General features: G+C 35.7%; 1 protein-coding gene across 1 annotated transcript in view; it reads left to right on the forward strand.

Moving 5' to 3' along the window:
* TRDN (triadin) overlaps nt 1-26173 on the forward strand; it is a 781460-nt gene that overhangs the window by 513195 nt on the left and 242092 nt on the right. The window contains exons 55-57 of the mRNA XM_063441781.1: nt 1692-1739; nt 2752-2799; nt 7599-7646. Of these exons, the coding sequence (XP_063297851.1) occupies nt 1692-1739; nt 2752-2799; nt 7599-7646 (144 nt within the window). The remainder of the gene's footprint in view (nt 1-1691; nt 1740-2751; nt 2800-7598; nt 7647-26173) is intronic.

Here is a 26173-nt window from a genome sequence, read left to right on the forward strand (position 1 = left end):
AGATTAGGTTTGTATTTATAACCTATTAAGGTCAGCAGTTTGACCAGTAATTCTACATTTTGAGTGAATAAACTCATAAACAATATCTTGGAATTTGTGGACTTAGCACCATGGAACCTCTCTCCAGGCTCAAGTATATATAGAAACAAAATAAGCAAAGGAGGATTGATTCAGCACTTGTGAAATACTGGTACAGTTCAAAGGCAGCTAAGTCACCAAATCCAGAGTCTCTCTAGTCCGGTGTAAAAGTAGGAAAAGCAGAAGTGTGGTGAAGTGCATACTATGTCCTAGCAAATATGAAAAATAAAAGAAATAAATTGATGGAGTAGTATGTAAATACAATGAAAAAAAGTTAAAAAGAGGTATTCTACTCACACCTTTTGCGCTTGGGTGGAATAATCCCCACCTAGGGATATGTGGTGGTCCACAGATATTTGGGTGGTCTTCCACTTTGCAGCAATATCTTCGTAGATATGTAGAAGGAGAATAGAGACAATATGGTGTAGTAAGGTTTGCATAAAATAGTTTAAAGTACACTTAATGAGTTGTGCCAAATAGCTGGCTTTATCAGAAGTGTTTACAGATAAGAGGGGACCAACACTGCTTAAATAGGGGAATGAAATGTGAATCTGTCATATGCTTCATGGATCACATGACCAGAAGTAATTAACATGTAGGAAACTTACAATTATTCAAAAGGTAAAAATAAACATATTAAGGCTTTAAGAGGACACGTGGGAAGGTAGTAAATACTTTAAATTCTGAAAACAAACATTTATTAGAAAGTTATGTTGAGATAAAAAAGTGGAAGGAGAATATAATGAAAACAACATGATGCGCGTGCTGTGTCACGTGATCGGCACGGTTGCGATTGTGGTATGATATCAAAAGGGCTGGGAGGCAGTTAGGAGCTGGTTGGAGACATGGAGATGCTCTCTGACTGCCTCCAGCCTGAAAACAAAGCTATGATGATCGAGCCAAGCCCATTGTATACAGGCTCGGTTCCAACAAAATGGCGTCAGCTAGGGAACATGAGGGATCAAAAAAATGGCAGCCGGAGGGCTCGGATACAGAGTCCCAAAAGGTCCAAAATTAATAGAATATAATATTATTGTATACAATTCCTAAAGTAATAAATACATCAATATAAAAATAGTAAATAGTTAAATACAGTTTATCATAATAGTAAAACTGAAGGAATATCCAGTATGAGATATGAAATAAAATACAATAAAACACATGGTAACATATTGTAATACTGGTCTTAATCATAGTGAAAGAGAGGTATAATATATAACATAAGGGAATAAAAAGAAGCATAATATAAAAATCATAAAAAATTATATAGAACAAAATCTGCATTTAGACCGTTAGGGGATTAAAGTTCTTAAATAAAAAAAACATTACATTTCTTGTTGTCCTAAAAAATGTTTGATGTTACCACCGTGCCAAGGTAAATTGCATGTGTCTATTGCATAAAATTTTAAAAGGCTGGGATTTTTATTATGTATTAAAACGTGTTTAGACACTGTGTGATTGATAAATATATAGAAACAGTCAATGTCAGGCACACATTACTTCCCCGAACATATATATATATATATATATATATATATATATATTTGATCACTGTCTTTTTTCTCAATATCAGTTGCTATATACTGATTAAAGAGTAATAATATATTCTGCAGAGACTCCAGTGAAGAAACAGGAGGCTGAACCAGCAAAGACAAAGACAGGTAAAAATGTTTTAATTGTTTTTAAATGTAGAAGATCTAATGTCCCCTTCTCATCCATCATACAGTCTGGATAATTGTCCCAATATAAAGAGAGTATAATTGTACAGTATATTATTATCAAATTATCACCCTAGATTACGGTCTGGAAGTTGAAGTCTCTCTGATTTCTCAACTTTCTATGCCCAAGAAGGACCCATTAAATTATTTGCATAGTGGAGTGTTGTATTATGCTTGGCCTCATTACAATCTTATTGGCAGCTAGCTATATGTTCTAAAAAAAAACTTTTTCTTAATTAACATTGACTGTTAACCCTTTAACCCCTTAAGGACCAAACTTCTGGAATAAAAGGGAATCATGACATGTCAGACATGTCATGTGTCCTTAAGGGGTTAAATACATAAGAGTTAACAGAGTGTGTATCTCTAGAGTTAGAAATACACCAAACTTTATACTTAAAAAAAAATATGAAAATGAAAAGAAAAATTACCTAGGGTACCATTATTTTCCTTTGTTACTACCATTATCTTACTTTTTAACTACTATTTATGACAAAGTATGGATTTTAATGATCGTGTAATTGGCTTAAGATTATATGCTCACTTACGCAATCCATTCTTTGACGCTTAACAGAAAAGAAAAGACCTGCAAGTATGTGATAAACAATCAGTTACCAAAAATGCCTTGGCACAGGCTTTCTATTCTGTTGGCTTTGCTTCTTTTGTCTTGAGATATAGTTTCTTGGTGACTTGCCGTATTTGTATGTTCCTATAATTTATTGCACTGGCCTTCTTAGCAAAATGTAGTATGTAGTGTCTATGAGTTTTGATATTTACTGGCCAAATAATGAGAATATGAAATGCAACTCAACAAATGGTTTCTTTGACTGAGTACTTTAAATGCTCTCTCTCTCTCTCTCTCTCTATATATATATATATATATATATATTTATTGACATAGTTTAGTCCCAATATTAATAATGTGTAATTGACAAATAAATTTTACCTTCTACAGAGACCCCAGTGAAGAAGAGGGAGGTTGAAGCAACAAAAACAAAGACAGGTATAACTTTAAAATTGTTAAATTAAGAGATGGATAGACCAAATGTCATGTATATATTCTGGAAAATTATCCTTCATCTAGGAATTCTTGCCATTAAAATGCTTCACTGAGAATAATTATATATATATATATATATATATATTTGTGGTCGGAAACAAGATAGTAGAATGTATCAATTATTGGTTGTGGTGTGCCGAAACCATCGACAGGTAGACTTGTAAATAGAAGAGCGTCCACCAAGGAGAAGAGTGGAATAAATTAATTAAATAAGGTGTGAGGTGGGTGCGATGACCTAAAATGGAACAGCCCATGTAAGAGGTGGGATAGGATTTTTAGAGGATAAACTCCTCCCACAAATACAGGCATTTGGCCTTAAGCATATAGAATCTTCATTTGCCAAACAAGCTGTGGAAACATTAGAAACCTATAATGTATATGAACAAATGTTTACACAATACTTCCTAACTGGACTTTAATTATAAACTGACAAAATCTAGAACCAAAACAAACACGTAGGCCTTGATTTAATATTGTTGGATAAGCTTTCCAACTGATTTACATTTTTGGGATATTTAATAATTTCAAATAATTAAATATCATGAACAATATTTGAGTTTAGTTATATGCTTATTGATATATTTTTTATATGTGATACATTTTTATATGTTAACAAATAAATTTAAAAGTTCATCCAAAATTTTAAATAATTTGGAAAGCTTATCCAACAATTTTAAATCAAGGCCATAGTGCGTTCTGTCAAATGCACTTCTCATTTAAGTTATCCTTGACAAATTGCTCCTTATGGAAATGCATAACGCATTCTTCTTTGCTCTCCAGCTTTTAGATTCATATAATACACATGAAAAGGGAAAGATAGCATATAGTGTAGTAATTGAGGAAAATGTATTTAGACATTTAATAAAGAACAATATCCAACATTAAAACAAAATCATAGTTGTTATATTAAAAACCATAAGTAGCATATCAACAAAACGTTCTAGAGATACGAAGAGTTTATTTTATTTCATACTCACAAGCGTTTAATTTTATTAGGATCAAAAGTTTTTTGCAAAGTTCCCTAGGCAGTATAACGAAGTCAATATCAATATCTAAATTAAATGATTTAATAGACTCAGAGAAAGATACTAAAATATTAACCAGATGTGTTGAGATTATGAAAAGTATAAAAGGACCTGTTCACCCCATAGCTAAAATTAAATGGGAAAGAGATTTATTAATAAAAATCAATATAAGGGAATGGAATAGGGCTCTCCAATCAGTCTACTCTACGATACATTGCTTAAATATCAGGGAAGCTCACTTCAAACTTCTAAATAGATGGTATATGACACCTAACAAGATTCAGAAATTCTCGAAGGAAGAGATATCTAGATGCTGGAGATGTGGGAATGAGGGGGCGAATGAATTACATATATGGTGGGATTGTGCACCAATTAGGGAAGCTTGGGTTCAATTTTTGGGGCATATAAATACATTTTTGGATACCACGCATATCTGGACCCCACACAATTTGCTTTTACATTTAAATTTTCCACAATTAACTAAAGATAAGAAAGGCTTGCTGATTCAGGCTTTGATGGCCTTTAAGATGTCCATTGCAAAAAATTGGAAGAAGACAACAATTGATTCGTGGCAGCAAATTAAGGCAACCATTATAACTCAATGGAAAATGGAAAGGGGAATAGCCTCCAATTTAAGTATTAATATTCGCCAATATGAGATCTGGGATAACTGGATAAAGGTCCTTGAGAACTCAACTTTGGAAGGTGTATTGTGATATCAACTAGGAATCTCTAGAAGAGTGGGAATTTAATCTAATATGAATCAAGAGTGGCATAATATATAATATGAATGACAAAGATAGGTATGTCAACTTTATTGTATGTTTGTTTGTTTATATGTATTTGTTTATGCAAGTAGTGATGGAAGTGGGGGACTTTTGGCTCTCAACACTTTCACCCCTACCGCTGATTGTATGTCTGAAGTATAATCTTTGGAGAGCAGTAATGTTGTTTAATATTGCTGCTGATATATATGATGTGAAACCTAATTTATATACTTCTTTGTGATCAAATGTGGAAACAATATGTTGTTTTTGTATTTATCTTGTATGTATAATATATTATACAAAACAATAATAAACAAATTAGAAAAAAAAACAAAAAAATGCATTCTATTCAGTTCCATTTACACATTTCAGTTCAGTTTCTATTTGTTTGTTTTGTAATAAAACTTGAACATTCAATGTTAAATGCTATTCTAGATACATTAAATATTCCCAAACATTATTGTATACATTTGAAAATTCAACCTAGTTATTTAGTAATAAAAAAGAAGCATAATATATTAAAAAAAAGAAATATTTTGCATTCACATTTTAAATTTTGTCTTAATTATTTTTAGCACTATTAAGTCTGTGTTATATAAATTATATTTTATCTTTAAAAATAACAACAAAAAAGGTAAGAAAAAAAATAGCTCTAAATCATTATTTAACCCATGTGGAAACATTGTATTTGATATGAAGATGCATTGATTATATATTAACATTATTCAATGCCACTTCTAATAATCTAAAAATTGTAAGACAGTAAGCATATCCATTGAGATATGTTCAGCTTTTTTGTACAGTTTGCTGCACCTGAATGCCTATGTACTTAGATCTTATATAATTTGTCTTTTAACTTGGGGTCAGATTCTAATACTTCATATATTTTGATTCATCAATATATCCTCTTTTCTTCTTTCTTATGATGTTCTTTTGAGTGGAGAACTACTCCCCCTTATATGCTTGGTTTAATTATAAAAGCTATTTAAATGTCATTTCTACATGCATTTGCTTCTTTTATTTGCTTGCTTAGTTTTCCCTGTTTAAAAGCTTTCATTCATCTGAAATCATTTTTTGGGGTAAAATATGATTTTTTTTAAAATCTGTATGTTTTCAATACTATGCATTTGTCACGGCTGCAATAGCCTTTTCACGCAAATCTGGCATCATTTGTGACGTGTTACACTGTTTGTACAGGGTCACGTCATTGTGGTGTTATTGTTGACTCATCTCATACTTGCATCATTATTGATGCAGACCCAAGTGTTCTTGCAGAGCTGCGTCATTCCTGTGACACAATTATCAGTCGAGTTCAGTTATTCACATATCACAGGGATGCCACAATCCAATCATGTTTTATCTTGGGCTACATAGACCCCTCTTATCTATGCTTATTTGCCCAGTTGTGCTCACTAACATAGATTTAGACAGATTTGTGAACAATTTATATAGAGAATGTACTATAGCGTAAACTCAGAAGTGAAAATGTGCTATCACCAAGAGTGTACCTCACTCACTCAACATAAAATATACGAACAACAACCAATTAGCTAATACAGCTTAAAAAAGCAATACGAGCTAAAAAAAAAAAGGGGGATAGCACATACAATATAGAGGATACAAAGTGGAAAATACTACCTGTATAACAGGAAGTGATCTTTAGTAAATCTAAAGGATAATAAATAGTATATAGTGAAGTATGTATAAAAAGGAATAATAACATCCAGGAGGTAGAGAACTTACAAGAAGTATTGATGGTCTGCGCTTATCTCCCCTTTAGGGGTATCTGTATGCAGAAACGAAAATCTACTGTTTCAAATGCAAAATGTTGTTTACAAACATTTACTATAATGTCATATCCCCATATTAATTATAAGGTGTGACTAACAGATTAATAATATATTTCACAGAGACTCCAGTGAAGAAACTGGAGGATGACTCAACAAAAACCAAGACAGGTGAATATATGAAACTGTTAAATTAAGAGATGTATAGCCCAAATGGCATTAACCTACTCTGGAAAATAATTCTTCTGGGAAATTGTGCTTATTATTGAATTGCACAACTCTTTGTATGTTTCTTCTTTGGCCCCAGGTTTTAGATTTAATAAACGTAGAGAAGAATAGGTAGCCTGTAGTGTAGCAATACATAAATATTTATAGAGACATGCAGTAAAGACAATCATCCAACATGAACAACTGAGTTAGCAATTGAGTATATATGTTTCCATTAAGATTTTCCATTAAACCAAATGTTCTTTTTCTCTGAGTAAAATGTAATTCTCAATAATAATCCCCTATAGCCTAGATTAAATATGGTGTTGGAGCACCTCCTGGAACACCAATATCCTCACTTTTGGCTTCTAGTGTTTTGCAGGCAAGATAGTCCTCTATTTGTTTAACACAATGGCTCCTTGCTGATTGGAGCAGCATTTTGCCATGCAAGCACAATAGCTTCCAAATCTTTTTTTTTATGAAAAAAGCATTGGGTTGGCTGAGATCATCAAAATGCTCAGCCATTGAGGTGGAGCCAGGCGGGGCCAGCCGGGTCCTTCCTAGACTATTTCCTTGTGTAGTTCTAAGATTAATGAACTCCTACCCGAAACACAACCCTCAACCTTTGCTTTAACTGCTTATTATAATGTTTCCATAACCCCTCAATATTTAAATTTGTCCTTTTGGTATCATGGTTTATTATGGTTTAATTCCATATTGGAGTATATAAGTGCTCTACTGCCCACATCATGAAAATAAAGAAAGCTTTGACTCGCCATGTTGGAATGTGATATTTAACAAAAAATCTTGTTTGTAAAAACAGTTGAGCTTGTGTACATTACACTTCTGTTATATGTGTAGGGTAGAATAACAAACAAATATTTACTGACTTCATAAGACTCTGACTACACGTTTTTTTTATTTTGCTACTAAAATATCTATTATATGCTCCACAGAAACTCCAGTGAAAAAGCAGGAGGCTAAACCAGCAAAAACAAAGACAGGTAAATATTTAAAATTCTATGTAAAATGTATTTAGACTTTAACCCCTTCAGGACGGAGTCAATAGTGCACGTTCTGATTTAAACAAAAACTGGAATTTGCGCTATATGTCTGTTCAACTGTAATTCACCTCTTTCATATTAAATGCACCCACACTTATTATATATAATTTTGTTCAGGAGAAACAGGGCTTTCATTTCATATCAAATATTTATATATGAAACATAATTTATTTATTTATTTATTTTAAATTTGTAGTTCCGCCTCACATTTTAGCTGTAAATGTCATAATACTGTTTGGTTTTACTGCAAAAAAATGCACATATTTGTCATCAATGATGTCTCACGAGTACAACAGTACCCCTCCATTAACAGGTTTTATGGTGTTTTGGAAAGTTACAAGGTCAAATATAGAACGTTCCATTTTCAAATAGAAATTTGCCAGATTAGTAATGTTACCTTTGAGACGGTGTGGTAGCCCAGGAATGAGAATTACCACCATAATGGCATACCATTTGAAAAAGTAGACAAGCCAAGGTATTGAAAGTGGGGTATGTTTAGTCTTTTTAGTAGCCACTTAGTCACAAACACTGGCCAAAGTTAGCGTTCATATTTGTTTTTGTGTGAAAAAGGCAAAACAATCATATTTGGCCAGTGTTAGTGACTAAGTGGCTACTAAGAAAGACTGGACATACCCCACTTGCAATACCTCAGGTTGTCTACTTTTGTAAATGGTATACCATCATTTGGGTAATTTTCATTCCTGGGCTACCATACGCTCTCAAAGGCAACATAACCAATCTGGCAAATTTCAATGTCAAAAAAATGAAATGCAAGCCTTATATGTGACTCTCTAACTTTCCAAAACACCATAAAACCTGTACATGGGGGTACTGTTATTCTCGGGAGACTTCACTATACGCAAATATTAGTGTTTTAAAACAGTAAAACATATTGGAAAAATAATATAGTCCATAAAAGTGCCATTTGTTTGTAAAAAATGCAAAAAAGTAACTTTTACTTAAAATATCATCATTGTAATACAATTTACCAGTTTGAAACACTAATATTTGAGTTCAGCGAAGTCTCCCAAGTAAAACATCTATATACATATATATTTGCGGTTATTGGTATTTTATATATATATATATATATATATATATATATATATAGATAAAATATTAAGAAGTGGAGCGATATTAAGATTTCAATAGGTCCCTCTCCCACATGCACCAGAGTTTGCAGTCTCTGACCTCAGTGCCACTTAGGAGCCGGGCCAGCAACAAGTTTCCTGCCTCCTCCTGTTGCTGGGCTTGCTGGATTGTCGGCCTGGGGGCTGGATCCTGGTTGTACAGTCATCCTGTCTGCCCTCAGGGCTGGTACTGGTGCTGCTGCAGACGGTGGCCTCCTCCTTCCCCAGCAGCCTGGCAGCATATTTTTGAACGGAGAAACGCGTAGACGAACACGGAAGTATTTTGAGAAGGGGCGGAGCCTATCAACTAACCGGGACTTTTGAAACAAGCAGCAGCCGATCGCTCGCATATTACCCGGACTACAGTGAAAGGAACTCCACTTACCCCCTAACCCAGGAGACATCTCCCAGTGCGGGAAAGCCTGTTTGTGAGTAACGGGAATATACACCGTTTTACTCACCACTCTATCTAGTAAGCAGCAAACCTGCCTTATGTCCTATTTGTCTAGCAGTAATCTGTTTTGTTCGTGTATTGTGCAACAACCTGCTTTAGGATTGTTAACTAAGCAGTGATATGCTATACACCTATGTTTTATATTTACTTTTAATTTTTGCACAATTGAAACTGTTACATTGGTAATAAATTGTTTTACATACATCTAATTAAGCCACTATCTGTACTTTTAATATCATTTAAGAGGCTTCAAGTAAGCCATACAGATCTGTTCTATGATTCTTTTGTTTTTATATTTTTCTTACATGCCGAGTATGAACTGGAACACCATTCAGTGAACAATATAAGTACCTTTCTTTTCCTTTTGCAAACTCTGGTGCATGTGGGAGAGGGACCTATTGAAATCTTAATATCGCTCCACTTCTTAATATTTTATTTGTAATACTTGACATGTGGTGAAGGGATCACTTTGAAGTGTTGCAGCGAATATACAGCAAATATCTAAATATTTGAATACTTATTAATAGCTCTATATAAGTTCTTATAGAGTGTCTATATATTAAGCGCTCCAGTATTGTGTATTTTATTCTATATATATATATATATATACATATATATAGAATGTCATTCTAAGTGTATTTTGTTACCAATATATATATATATATATATATATATATATATATATATATAAGAAACCAAGAGGGCTGCACTCACCTGAACATGCATACACCAGAGGGTGCTGCTGGGGCCAAAATATACAAAATACAGAATCCAGCGCACTCACTTATTCACTAAACAATGGTTTCATAGAGATTGTAATAGTTTTTTTTAAAAAACACCTCACCTAGGCAAAAAATGATGGGGGTTTAGTTACATTATATGATCATACATTGCATAAGCCTGCCAACTACGTCAAAGTACCCCATATTCGGCAGGTATGCCTACTTTCTGGATGTCTCTAAGTTTAAATACCATATATATTTGAGTATATTTTTGGTGCTGAAAAACCCCAACTCGGCTTATACTTGAGTCAATAGTCTGTATTATGGCAATTTGCATTGCCATGATACAGACAGGGGCTGTGGGGGCTGTCAGAGCTGTAACTTACCTCTCCTGCAGCTCCTGTCAGCTCTCTCCTCCTCCGCACCGTCCGTTCAGCACCTCGGTCAGCTCCCAGTATAAAATTTGCGAGACTTACAGTGGGAGCTGACAGAAGAGCTGACTGGACGGCGCGGAGGAGGAGAGAGCTGACAGGAGCTGCAGGAGAGGTAAGTTACAGCTCTGACAGCCCCCCTCTCCCCCCCCACTGAACTGCCAATGCCACTGGACCACCAGGGAAGGAGAGCCCCCCTCCCTGCCATGTATCAAGCAGGGAGGGGGGCCGAAAAAATTATATATAATAATAATGAAATAAAAAAATTATTAAATTAAATAAAAAATAATAAGAAGAAATAATAATATAAAAAAATTAAAATAATAAAAAAAAATAATAAAATTGCCCACCCCCCACCAAGGCTCTGCAACACACACACACACACACACATACACACACTGCACTCATACACATACACACACTGCACTCATACACACACACTGCATTCATACACACACACTGCACTCATACACACACACTGCACTCATACACACACACTGCATTCATACACACACTGCACTCATACACACACACTGCACTCATACACACACACTGCATTCATACACACACTGCATTCATACACACACTGCACTCATACACACACACTGCATTCATACACACACTGCATTCATACACACACTGCATTCATACACACACTGCACTCATACACACACACTGCATTCATACACACACTGCATTCATACACACGCTGCACTCATACACACACTGCATTCATACACACACACACTGCACTCATACACACACTGCATTCATACACACACACACTGCACTCATACACACACACTGCACTCATACGCACACGCTGCATTCATACACACACACTGCACTCATACACACACACTGCATTCATTATACACACACTGTAAATAAATATTCAATTAATATTTTTTTTGAGGATCTAATTTTATTTAGAAATTTACCAGTAGCTGCTGCATTTCCCACCCTAGTCTTATACTCGAGTCAATAAGTTTTCCCAGTTTTTTGGGGTAAAATTAGGGGCCTCGGCTTATATTCGGGTCGGCTTATACTCGAGTATATACGGTACATAGGGAATTATAAGTCAATTTTACATTTTACACTTGATGGTTGTTTATACTGTTCATTTGCTAATACATTATTAAAAATTGTAAAGAAAGTAAAAATCATAGCAATGGAGAAGTTAAGACCGCAAAGGTATATATCTAGATATTTTTGCATAGTGTATTAGTTCACAATTCAAAAATAGCTTTCATCCTCCTAGTCCGATGTAGGTATGAGTGTAAAAAAGGGAATAGCACAAAAGTTGTCCTCCCATATACCCGTAACCCATACATATGTAAATAGAGCTTAATAATTATTTAATTTCATTATTCCATTAACATGGCAAATATTTTTGAATAGGGCCATTGTGACGAGGCACTTTTAGATGGAGAATTGAGGATGGGACTTTCCTTAACATAACCTTTACTGTTGCGATGTTCAGGGCTAAAATCTTGGGGTACTTTAATAAATTAATGGCCCACCTCAGTCACACTCCTGCTGTCCAGAGCCCCCTTCTACTTTCCAGGCTACTGCTCTCTACCTTATTTACCTACACAATCCCTGCTAGGTTCTCCCGCTTTCTACTCTCCACACTTCCAAGCTTAACTTACATTTTCTTACTCCACTCCACAAACATCATTGCCTTTACCTGGCACTGTAAAAACTCTATGTGGGCCTATGTAGTATGAAAATCACAGAAATGCTAGTTCCAAAACAAGAACAGAAATACGCTCTTGATTGTGCATATTAAAAAGGTAGCTCTACTAAGTCAAGCTTATATATGAATATAAATTGAGTAAAGTGCACAGAGGTTTGGGCTCCAAGAGAAGAACACTAAAGCATTTCATGTTTATAAGGCACTTCCTCAGAGACAATGATCTCTCCTTGTACAATGTGCTTCATCGACCACCAAGTATGTAAGTGGCCAAGATGTATGTCTTTGGTCACTTATGGATTAAGCATAATACTAATTATTTTTGTAGTTGCCTAATTTGTTCAGAATAATTGCTTGTCATTATTTTGACAAAAACATTATTTTAAAAACTTTTTTAATGCTACTAACCTTCTTTGCAGCTTGCAGAACTCAATGTGTAGATGTTTTTATATATAAACAAAGGTGGTATTTTTTTTTAAGGGGGCCAAAATATTGTCCTGACATTGTGCACAGTTTGTACGTGAGCATTTGTCAATACAGATAATGTACACAATACATTACAGAGCATAAAGAAACTTACATTTTAATGGTTAGTTTTTTGTAAAATAATTTTTAGTTAAGAGATTAGATAGCCAGTGAGAAATTTAACAAGCAAACCTGTCAATATATATATTTATACTATGCCATTTAAACAGTAAACATGTATTCCACAGAGACTCCAGTAAAGAAACAGGAGTTAGAACCAACAAAAACAGAGACAGGTAAATATTTGATGTATACCACTAAAGTGCAAGGAGCTTCCCAATAAAGTGTTTTATATAGATTCAGTTGGTTATTCATCAAGTAAAAACCTTTCTCCATAGAGCACTGGTGATTTATTTGAGATGTTATTTCGTACCAGTTTTGATGCCCTTGATTTTTCTAATTTCTGGCGATGCATGTTTTTGTGGCCAGCATAATATGGATCATTAAATTAGATAAGGGTTTATCCACTTGGGGAAGGTCTAAGTAAAGAAGAAAAAGCTGCAGAGAAAGTAGTGTCTCTTCACTCAAAAATTCAAAAAGAAGTATTTTTAGGTTGTTTTTCATAATGTCTAACCCCGCGCACTACCACCAAATATGGAGATGGGACCCCTTTGCATTGCAACATCTCCAGCATTGGTCAGAGTGAGAAATATAAATCTCATTTAATTTAGTTGGAATCATTTACCACCTATATAATACTTTGTAGTACATCTCAATCAGATTTACACGTGTTTACCCTTTTTGACTCGTTTGATACCCTACTTCCAAGTGTGTAACTCAAATGCTTTCTTAAACTCTAGTTCCCATTTCAATATTGGAGACTCTTTCACAAAGGTATCATTAATACTGAGGAATTTAAGTGAGCAGGAAATTATTTTCTAAGGGCCGTGAATCTCTAGGAAATCAATTATATCATTATGATCTAGAATTTGCTTAGTAGTAGAATAGTTTTTCTCTCTCAAGTATGTAAATACTTCGCCTGGGGCAAGATAATAAATAGACTGTAATAAATGGAAGGGGATTAAACTGCCCTTAGAGAAGATATGCAAAAGCTGGTTAATACCATATCTTCTCCAACTACTCAATTCCAAATCCTTCACATTAATTTCCAATAATTCTAGTGGAGAAGATAGGGTGATTCCATTTGTTTGTTTACATTTTTTCCTTATGGTTTTAATCGTACTCAAAATTGCCATAATAATGGGATTTTATTTTATTTTATTTTTTCTAATGGGCATCTCTCATCTATCCCGAATCAATCATACAGAATATCGGCTTTAAACTCTTGGGTTTCAATTTCCTCCCATAAGTTGGTATTGTTAATATTTTTATCCCAAGCTAAGTAGTGGGATAGCATGCAGGCTTTGTGAAATGCATGTACGTCCGGAAATTAAGAAATCCCCCCTGATTTCTTAATTTTTTGAAAAATTCTAGGTTTCTTACTGGCACAAATAAACTTAGAGATAGCTACTGTAACATTGTAGCTACTGTAAGATTACTGTATAGCTACTGTAAGATTGTTCTGAGTAGATACATTAACTTTGGGATCAGATAAGCTTTTGTTGATTCTATCCTACCCATCCAAGATAATTCAACCATGCTCCATTTCTTAAAATACAATATAAAATCCTCTAAAAGTTTTAGGTAGTTTATGCTGATCAGGTCTTCAAATGATTGAGTGATTTTCACCCCCAAATATTCTATGAATCTGCAGTCCCATTAAAACTCAAAGCAGACCCTAAGCTGATTCCTCTGTATATTATTAAGCCCACATATCAATATCTGTTTCTTAAGTATGTTAGTTTTAAAGTTGGAAAATTCACCATATTCCATCATCAATTTCAACACTGCTAGTATGGACTCAATGGGGTTCGACAGAGTCAGAAGAGCATCATCGATTTGGCCGACCTGGATGCCATGTTCTTCTTCTTTTTGTCTAATTAGAGCTGTGAAAGGTTCCATAGCGAGAATATAGAGCGTTGGCGCCAGTGGGCAACCCTTCCGTGTTCCGTTCTTGATATAAACGTATTCTGATTCCATGGCTGACCAATTATCTTTGCAGATGGTTTAGTATATAAGGACATGATGCTGTCTCTGAAACTACCTATGATACCAAATTGTTGCAGAACCATATTCATAAACGGCCAATCCAACCTATCAAACACCTTTTCAGCGTCCATAGCCAAAAAAGCGACTTTAAAGTTTTTTTAATTGATTCTGTGGGTTAGATTAATGACTCTGCAAATGTTATCTCTAGCTCCTTTGTTTCTGACTAACCCAGCCTGGTCGCCATGGATTAGAGAAGGAATTATTTCCTTAAGACAGTTAGAAAGGACTTTTGAATAGATCTTGACATCTAAATTTATCAGAGAGATGGGCCTGTAGTTTGAGGTTTTGGTGGGGTCTTTATCTTCTTTTGATATGGGGAGAATAGAGTCCTGAAGACTCTATTCCTCTGCAATATGTTCCTGTTTAGGAAGGATAGAAAATACCCTCAGTAATATTGGAGTCACTACTTTTTTAATTTTTAATAAAAAAGAGATGGGAAGCCATCTTGCCCCAAATCTTTATTTAGTTTGAGAGTTTCAATTACCTCATTAATCTCCCTCAAATATATTGGACTGTTAAGAATATCTAACTCCTTCTTTATCTTAGGAAGTTTGATTTTAGCCAAAAAGGATTTAATTTGTTGAGTAGATTTTCTATTTGAACCCAAATTATACAGCTTAAAATAATAATCTCGGAAAGCTTTCGAGATGTCTTATGGTGACAGGTATATATGACTAAAATAATAGGGGTCCAGGCACTCCTTGGTTCAAGACAGGCACTTTATTGAGAACCAAAACAGCAACGTTTCGACCCCAAAAGGTCGAAACGTTGCTGTTGTGGTTCTCAATAAAGTTCCTGTCTTGAACCAAGTGTCTGTCTTGAACCAAGGAGTGCCTGGACCCCTATTATTGTACTAATGTTTGGAAATCTGGTGTTTGATTCCGGCTCAGCAAGCACCCTGGCTCAGATTTGTGGGAGTGAGTGCCGTTCCACATATACTATTCAAGGTAATCAGGGGCGTATTAGCCGCGAGGCAAACAAGGCATTTGCCTTGGGCGGCATTTTCCAGGGGGCGGCAAAAAACGACGCCCCCAAATGCCCAAGGCAAATGTCTTGTTAGCCTTGCGGCTAACAGACATGCTGGGCTGGTTGCTGGTTGCTGGGCGGCCGGCGAGGGAGCTCTTCCCCTGAGCTCTCTGCTCAGCTCCCTCGCGCGCCGCCCGCAGAGTGAGACTGGGAGCCGGAATATGACGTCATATTCCGGCTCCGCCTCCCAGCCTCACTCTGCGGGCGGCGCGCGAGGGAGCTGAGCAGAGAGCTCAGGGGAAGAGCTCCCTCGCCGGCTGCCCAGCCTGCCCGCCAGTGCCGTCCTGCAGCCACTGGACCACCAGGGAATGGGAGAACCCCCCCACCCCCAGCATTCCCAAAGGTAGGGGGGGGGGAGTAAATAAAAAAAAAAAAATGTGTTAATGTGAGTGTGTGTGTGTCTCTGACTGTGTGTGTCTGATAGTGTGTGTGTGTGTCTGTTAGTGTGTGTGTGTGTTAGTGTGTATGTGTGTGTCTGTTAGTGTGTGTGTCTGTTAGTGTGTGTGTCTGTTAGTGTGTGTGTCTGTGACTGTGTGTGTGTCTGTGACTGTGTCTGTGACTGTGTGTGTTAGTGTGTGTGTGTGTGTGTGTCTGTTAGTGTGTGTGTCTGACTGTGTGTGTCTGACTGTGTGTCCGACAGTGTGTCTGTTAGTGTGTGTGTCTGTTAGTGTGTGTCTGACTGTGTGTGTTTGTTAGTGTGTGTGTCTCACTGTGTGTGTCTGTTAGTGTGTGTGTGTGTCCGACTGTGTGTGTTTGTTAGTGTGTGTGTCAGACTGTGTGTGTTTGTTAGTGTGTGTGTCTCACTGTGTGTGTCTGTTAGTGTGTGTGTGTCCGACTGTGTGTGCTTGTTAGTGTGTGTGTCTGACTGTGTGTGTTTGTTAGTGTGTGTGTGTCCGACTGTGTGTGTTTGTTAGTGTGTGTGTCTCACTGTGTGTGTCTGTTAGTGTGTGTGTCCGACTGTGTGTGTTTGTTAGTGTGTGTCCGACTGTGTGTGTTTGTTAGTGTGTGTGTGTGTCCGACTGTGTGTGTCTGACTGTGTGTGTCTGTTAGCTAGTGTATGCGTATCTGTCAGTGAATGTGTGTGTATTTAGAAGGCGGGGCAGGGGGGAAGGGGTGGCGCGCGCGCGGGGGGGTGTCTGAGTTTTGTCCTGCCTAGGGCAGCACAAAACCAAGATACACCACTGAAGGTAATATGACTGTCATCCACAATTTATTTTTTATTATTTCTGACTTGCATTTTTGTTTTCATTTATTAGTTAAAGATTTGCCAATTCTGTTATATTTCTGTTGATTTTTTTTCCAATGTCAGGTTGTTAATTTGCTGTCTAAATGACCAAAGTTCTAAGTTCTGTTGCCTAAATTATTTTTATTTTGCCTTTCGATGTCTGACAATCTTATATACAGCTGTTGCAAGTTCTCTCTTGAGTTTCTTTTAATGGAGAAGCCCAGTTTAATAAACAGTCCTCTTATTATACACTTGAAAGATGCCCAGAGCATTACTTCCGATACCTCCCCATTATCGTTTGTTTGGATGGCCCTCTGAGCTTCCTCAAACAGTAAATCAGAATTGTCTTCTGCCTTCAAGAGGCCATCATTTAGTCTCCATTTGGATCTTATTTTATATTGAGTATTATTTTTTATCCACATTATCAGAGGAGCATGGTCTAACCAAGTGATTAGGCCTATACCAATGCTTTTTTTATCAGAGGTAGTGAGTTGTTCCTAGCTACAAACAAATCTATACGTGAATATGATGGGTGAGTGTGAGAATAAATAGTATATTCTTTAAATGTAGGGTTAAACACTCGCCAACAGTCATACAGTGCATTTTGCCATAATAGATTTTGAAATTTTGTGGAATCTGGGCTATAAGCTTAGGGGCGTTCTTCGCCTGGCTCCTCTCTATACTGGGGTTAGGAACACAGTTAAAATCGCCAACTAATATCAGAGTACCCATTGCGATAGTATTGATTTTGGAGATTAGATTGCTTATAATTCTGAGAGATGAAGTGTTGGAAGCATATAAGTTAATTAAAGTGTATAGAATGTCATTTATTTTAACAATGAAAATTAGATTTGCCCATTAGGATCCTTCTCCTGAAAAATCACTTCAACTTTCAGTTTACTAGAGAATATTAGGGCTACCCCTTTTATTATTATTATTACTCCTTCATAATTAGAAAAAAAACAGCAAAGGGAATCTTGTAAATTTTCACAGTTTTGTAGGGTCTATGACCCAATGAGATTCCTGAATTAATGCCACGTCAACATTATGCTCACTCAGGAGGTTATATAAACACCCTCTCTTATATGGGGAGTTCAACCCCTTGGTGTTAATTGAGCGACATCTCAGTGACATCAGTATAAAGTATGAGCTCTATGCATTTCCCTTTCTTCTCCTACCTTTCCCTTCATACCTTGTGCCTTCTTCCCATCACCGCTTCTCTCCAAATTCCACACTATCTCGACAGTCCAGGTGATTTGACCAGTGCTGTAGAGAGCTCCCATCATACATACCACATGTATGTACCACATGTGTTAATCTTCTTTCGGCGTCTTACAGGTGTAAGAGCTCAGGAGGAGTATGAGCTGTAAAATTTTCTATCAACCACTCGAATTTTGTCCAAAAAGAGAGGCCAATGTCTCCTTTCTCCTTCCCCGCTTTTACTACTTTATGTATACAAAATTGGGAATTGAGCTAGCCAAGGAGAGGGACTAGAAAAAAGAGAAAAAAAAAAAAGAAGAAACTTACATTACAAGTTTATAACTTCCCCCTATTTATCCATGCCAAAAATCCACTACACATACTCTATGCTTGTCTTAAGTCCCTGTCAATTAGCGTGTCTTCAATTAATTAATGCTATTTAGTGATAAATATTAAGTAACTGTACACCCACTTACCAAGATTAAAAGTTAATATACAGAAAAAACAACATCTACAGGTAGTGGCTGTCTAGAACCAGACTAATCCACTAAACCAGTAGAGGATAACACCTTAGAAGACATGGGGCATAACCCCTAAATCTAGAAACTACAAACAAGATGCTCAAAATACTGGATCCAAGAACCATATATATGAGTATCAACTGGAAATCTAGTTTCTGAAAAATAATAAATATAAATAGATAAAGGTGGTATAGGTAAATAAGTAAAAATTAATAATAATAATAATAATAATAATAATAAATGGTCAGAAAAAGGATAATACAAGCCAAATGGCTAACCTCCTGTCCTAATGTCTCTAGAGTGGTCTCTAATGCTCTCAGTCTTAGACTTTAATATAATCCTAGTTTGGTCAATGTCTGAGAATCATATGAGCTATAAATCAGAATAGATATAGTAAGGGACCTAGTCAAATGCCTTAACCCTGTGGTGTTCAGAGGTACTCAGAACAGCATGAATGTAATCATAGTATCATACGGACGTAACACCACTTTTAGTGGTCTGAGTATATGGGGTGAATAGGAGTATTGAGCAAAATTTAGAGCTATGTCAAAAAATAATAATAACAAAACATCAACTCAATATGGCTATACATTGGATAATGAGTAGTCAATTTTATCAAAAGATGATAACAAAACAGCAACCCAGTATGGCTATGCACTGGATAGTTTGTAGTCAGCTTTATCCAAAGACTGATAACAAGACAGCAGCTCAATATGGCTAAGCACTGGATAGTTTGTAATCGGATTGATAAAATGTATCCAAAAAGCCTTTAGTTGCAAATGAGGGAATGTCAAAGAGAATTATATAAAGGTAATGTAACCAATTAGGCTCCCCTCATTTTAAATAGCAGGATGCTCAAATAACTCCACTCAAATAAAGTGTAAGGCAATAACGGAGGTAGAAAGAAACAGTGTTAAAATAAAAGTGTGCTACTGTGCAGAACCATACTTAGAGTGTTGGTTGCCTGCACATAGTGATAGAGTGCCCTGTGAAGTGAGAAAGTGAAGGAAAAAACCCTCAACCCGACGCGCGTTTCGGTGCCTAAGTGATGCACCTTCGTCTGGGGCTGAAATCTTTGTCTGACCATTTATTATTATTATTATTATTATTTTTGGAACTTATTTACCAATACCACCTTTATTTATATTTATTATTTTTCAGCAACTAGATTTCCAGTTGATACTCTCATATATGGTTCTTGGATCCAGTATTTTAAGATTAAAAGTTACTATCGATTGGCATGTTTTTTTTATTTTAATTACCGTATACTATAATACCTGTTGTAATGTTCCTTATATTTATCTTTGCACTACCCATACTACTAATTTGTTTTTAACACTGTGCAACCATTTTAATTCTTATAAGTATTATTAATAAGTTACCTATACTTTTTAGATTGTGAGAACCTTTAAAGGAATCTCTTAATTGTCTGATAACCCATCAGTGAAAGGAAAGGAGGAGAGAAAAGGAAGAAAAAAAAGTTTTTCCTCAATTTTAACTATAGCATTATATACTCATTAATCATTTCCTCTGTAGGGTCTTGATTTATTTTGTAGAATGTTGGTCTTGGGTGTCATTCTCTTTTATTAGTCCAATTTTTGCTAATTTCTGGCGTGCTTGGGAAGGATCTCTAAACATCAGAGAAGAGTTTTCATATTGGATAATCAAGGCTGCTGGAAACCCCTATCTATAGGCAATATGATTGTCTCTCAATATGCAAACTTTGGAAATTTCCTTCTAGCTTGTCTGGTAGCAAAATAAATATCTGCCAAAATCTTCAGCTCTTTGTATTGTTCCAGCTTGGATAATTATTTTCTTCCGGCTTGAGTAATCAGATTCTTAATGTAGTAAGAAGCAAATCTTACTATTACTTCTCTCGGTAGGTGTTCAGTTATGCCTTTAGCTTTTGCTAAACAACGGTATCTTTCAAAGGGAAATTGACCCAATTTGGATGAGGGAATAAGTGAAGAACATAAGTCTATTAGAAATGTTTCTATGTTTTTATTTTGTGTAATCCTCCGGTATTCCTCTAATTCTTATGTTTTTTTCTTTGGGCCCTATCTTCCGAGTCTATATTTTTAGCTTCTAAATCTTTTAATTTGTTTTCTAAAATGTTGTGTTTAATTGATAACAATTTGTAATTATCTTGCAAATGTTTTATAGTTTCTGTTTGGAGCGATATAGAATGAAAATTTTAGAGGTTTCTCTGTAAATGTGTCCATGAGCCTTGTCATATATTTAATTTCTTGGTGTAGGTCATCCATTAATTCCATCACACATTCTTTTGTTAACAGGGGGTAATGTTCAGGTTGTTCATGGGAATTTTCAATGTCAGTAAGAAATGGTTGGTTCATTTCTGGGCTATCCAGAGAGCTTCTAGGTTCTGTGTGTCTTCCTGAGCTCTTAGGCGAGTATTAAGTGTTTATGGCTTTATTTTTGTCTGTTTTGTAATCTCTCTTTTTTACATGGACCCCTAGGGACATCTCCAGTGGCCACTCGAGGTGCTTCCTGAGGAAGTGCTGCACAGTAGGTAGCACTGCCATAAAGGGTCTCCATGCTCTGCATGGAGACGTGGAATTCTCCTCATAGAAAAGCATTGATTTAATGCATCTCTATGAGAAGATGCTGATTGGCTAAAACAGTATTTGGCTCTACCCTCATCCTGCCTCCTAGCCCATTTCAGCCAATCCAGAGCTTTCCCTACGGAATTGGGGACCGGGTCAGCACCAGCGGACCCAAGAAGGCGGATTGGAGACGGGGTCAGCACCAGTGGACCCACGCACTGCTGGAAATAAGTGGAGTTTTAACCCCTTCTAAGGGGGCCAAGGGAGGGCAAGCCACCTAAATGGTGGATTTAAAACATGTTTGTGTTCCTGATCCTATTGTGTTCCTTTAAGCGCACAATCTTTTCATTGTAAGCTCAGTTTTCAAACTCTAGGGTGATTTCTAGTAATGATTTTGTGTGAGATTGTAAGATTTTTGAACTATTATAAACTGGGTGTCTATTCCAAAGTCTAAATGGAATACTTCAAATATCACCTCTAGGAATATACTGGGCACGTATGAGATTATCTTAGGCTGAACTTATTTCCCAAATGATCTAAATTCTATACATGGCCAGCTCTAAAAAGCTTATCCAGACAGTTATCAAATAGTACTGTGGTACTCTATAGGGTATGTTTACCATTTAAAATGGAAATGTGTGTGTTAACACTGTCTCAATGGGAAACATTGTCAGTACTTCATTATTTTACTAGTGGCAATAGATTTGTTTTATCAATATTATAATAACAATTATTTGTGTTGAGCTGCCTTAAGTTTCTCTATGGACAAGCCACCATTGCTCTTACTGGTTTTAAGACTGGTACTATAAATGTAATAAAATGTTGGTGACAATTTTGTGAGATCATCTCTGATCTACCCAACTCTATCATTAGGCAGCTCATTGCCCTCAGACCCTATGTAACACACAAATATAAAAACACCCAAGTTACGGATTTCCTGCCCCTGATTAATTATGTCTTCCACAGAGATTCCACCTAAGAAGAAAGAAGTTGAACTAATAAAAACAAATATTTGAAATTGTGTTCATATTTAGAATAATGCTAACATCTAGTAAAATGGACATATCTGGGAATAAGTTCCTCTGTTAGGAAAATAATGACTTTGTCAAGTTCAGAATCAGCATATTTGGTAAATTGTTATGGAAACAATTGGTTTTACTTAAAACAAATTTATATTGCAGAAGTCAACTAGATATAAAGACAGTTATTCCTTAAATCTACCTGTTTACATATCAAATATAATTTACCAATATCAATATTTTGTATGTTGCATATTTAGGGAAGTAGTTGATTTTAATTAAATCAGATGTATACTTCAAATGTGCACATAATAAATATGCAGATATCCACTACCTGTACCTGGTTTTATATAATTTATACACAACTGACAGATTAAACATTCATTTCACAGAGCCTCCAAAGAAAAAACAAGAGGCAGAAGAACCAAAAATAAATTTTCTATTTAAATTGTTGTTGCAAAAAATACATATGTACAAGCATAAAATGTTTATGCAAACATTTATATACAAACCAGGAGACAAGAGAGGATTTACTTAATATGGTTCTGACATTAGTCGTTACTTATGTTTTCTATGCAAATATTGGGAGCAGAGTATCGTGAAAACTCACCACTGCTATTGTTTTTTTAAGCAAACAAAAAAGAAATGTCCTCAGCACACAGCAATAATTTCAGGTGGTTTATTCCACTATCAAAGGGAAAGGGCAATGTTTCGACACATATGTGTCTTTCTCAAGTCATATGAAAAAGACACATATATGTATCAAAACATTGCACTTTTACTTTTAAAGCTAAATTAGCCACTTGGATTTATTGTTGAGTGCTGAGTATGTCTATCTTTTATTTGTTTATTACCGTGGATCCAGGTCAACAGGGACCCCACCTTCTAACACTAGCACTAAAATGTGGAATTTGCTTTGAAATGCCTGCCACACTATTTACTTGCTATTTTTTTTTTAAAACCCAGCAATATTTTGTCCTACATTTTACCTCTTGTCCATTATGCAATATATAGTTAATGTATACTAAAATAAAAGCTATGATGAGGATAAACAATAGGGGAATGTTTAGCCATATGTTTCTAAAAGAAACAGCCTTATACTTTTTCAAGAAACATACAGTAGCATTCTCCTTATTTTATTCTTAATTGCTCAATTGTGCACTAGGCACTCAATTATATTTTAAAACGCAGAAAGTTCATACCAGGTGCATATACAAAAGGTACAAAGTAAATATGCTGGAAAATAAATACAGTTCACATTAGCATCTAATGTGCTCATAGTGAATGTGAGTCCTCAGACTGAGAAGGGAGCACTACAGGGGCCAGTCCAAAAGAAACACATATTGGGACTGACTGAATATGAATGGTAACATATATTATTAATTAACATTACATAAATGACTTAAGATTAGTTATCTGCTAAAGCTGCATTAGTTCTCCCAACAGCGAAAAAAATCAGAGAAGGTATGTGAAGCATAAACTATTATCAATATTGCCTTGGTACAGATTGTGGCGAGTTCATTAATGCCTCGTTTCCATTGAGCGGAACGGTTCGGGTCTGTACAGTTTGGAAAGGTTAGAATGGTCGAGCCTATTTAGGTGAGCATTTCCACTGCAAGTCAGACCGCCAGGGGGCATGCAGGGTTTAGACCAAATGCCTAGCGTGTCATTTGTCGCGAGCATTGATGTTTTCATGCCCGCCAATCAATGGATTGTATAGTGTGATGCTAGTAGCTCTGCCCTAACCGTACCATACCATTTCATCTGAAGGGGGCACAGGAATGGTGTGGTTCGGTTGTATGGGCCACATTCATAATGAAACACTCAAAATACCGTACCAGACCGAACCAACCCAAACCGTACCGCTCTGTGGAAACGGGGCATTACTGTTCTTGTCTTGAAATATTTTAGCTCTGTGTTTACCTTGTTTGTATATTAATGTCTAGAATTGCACAGGAAAACTGTTTATATATGCTCCTGAAGACTTTCTTAGCAAATGTAAAAATGGATATCTATATATATATATGATGGTGAAATCATGAAAATATGCAAAAATATTGCTACATTTAATTTATTTGATGGCCCTTGGTAAAATGTGATATTACCAAATGCAAAAATCTAATTGTTTGTACAGAGCAGCACAAGCAGTGATTTTTATTTAAATAAAAAATATATTATATATGTAGAGAAGAGAGATTCACATATTCATTATAACACAAACTACAATCTAGCATCTTTCGCAGAGACTCCGGTGAAAAAGCATGAAGCTGCACCAACAAAATCCAACTATATAAAATTATTTGTAAAATGTCTAAAAGATCTAATGACATGAATACATCTAGCTAATTTCCTTTGTGCAAATTGTGCTCTTGTTATAGGACCACTATAGGCACCCAGACCACTTTAGCTTAATGGTCCAGCTAGGGTTAACCCTTTTTTTTTATAAACATAGCAGTTTCAGAGAAACTGCTATGTTTATACTGAGGGGTAATCCAGCCTCTAGTGGCTGTCTCATTGACAGCCGCTAGAGGCGCTTGCGTGCTTCTCACTGTGAAAATCACAGTGAGAAGACGCCAGCGTCCATAGGAAAGCATTGTAAATGCTTTCCTATGAGACCGGCTGAATGCATGCGCGACTCCTGCCGCGCATGCACATTCAGCCGATGACGTCGCGAGGAAGGATGAGAGAAGGAGGAAAGCTCCCCGCCCGGCGCTGGAGAAAGGTAAGATTTTAACCCCTTTCTCTCTCCAGAGCCCGGCGGGAGGGGGTCCCTGAGGGTGGGGGCACCCTCAGGGCACTATAGTGCCAGAAAAACGAGTATGTTTTCCTGGCACTATAGTGGTCCTTTAACTCACATGATGTGAAATAGTTTTGATATGTACTGGTGAAATCATGAAAATAAGGAAAATATAGCTATTAATGACTTATTGACTAGCTTTCAGTGTAGTTACATCATATTCAAAATCAATATATATACTGGGATGGATCATTGTATGATTTACTTAGACTTATAAATACACTCCGCATATATCTTTATTCTGTAAATTATGAGAGCAAAGCAAACTATATAATTTTTATTACTGAAATTTCAATATTGCAATGGCTCATGCATAGACATTATTTTAGCTTTGTCTCTTTTCTGCTTACTTCTATGTACTTGTTTAAATAATTTTATTATGTTTTTGTAAAGTATATTTTATTAATCTTCCCACTTTTGCAAATTAATGGAGCAGTGTATAAGAGATCTGATATTTATTGGTCAAATCATTAAAAAGGGGCTTTCACTTGCTTTGTGGAAAAAAAAACTCATAATGTTTTAGAAATGGTTGGTTTTATTTAATCAAATGTATGATAAATAAGTTATCGAGATACTTTCTGTTTAACATATCAATTATTGTATACTAGTAACAGATTAATACTATATTTCACAGAGACTCCAGGGAAAAAGCAAGAGGTTGAAGCACCAAAAATAAAGACAGGTATACATTTTAAAACGTGTATCACATTTTCAGAGTCTCTAAACTCTGATGGCACAAACACCCTTGATAAGTCCAACTGCAATAGAATGAAATATTACACTGCTTATTATCTTCACGTAACACCTTCATCAAGATATATTTAATATAGAGGACCTTGATGCTTCCAAGAGTATTCTGAATACATTTAACCAATAAGGGTAAACGATGGTGAGAAATGTACCCTACTATTGCATAAACTGTAACAGGTGGTAAACAGGGTCTTTATTTTTTTTTTATAAAAAGGTCAAACTACTCTAGATTTTAAAACCAAAATTTGCACAAAACGGAAAAAAATTGCTCCCCAATATTCTTGAAGTAAATAAGAGA

This window comes from Pelobates fuscus, chromosome 2 (assembly GCF_036172605.1).
Source record: "Pelobates fuscus isolate aPelFus1 chromosome 2, aPelFus1.pri, whole genome shotgun sequence".
Classification (NCBI taxonomy): Eukaryota; Metazoa; Chordata; class Amphibia; order Anura; family Pelobatidae; genus Pelobates; species Pelobates fuscus.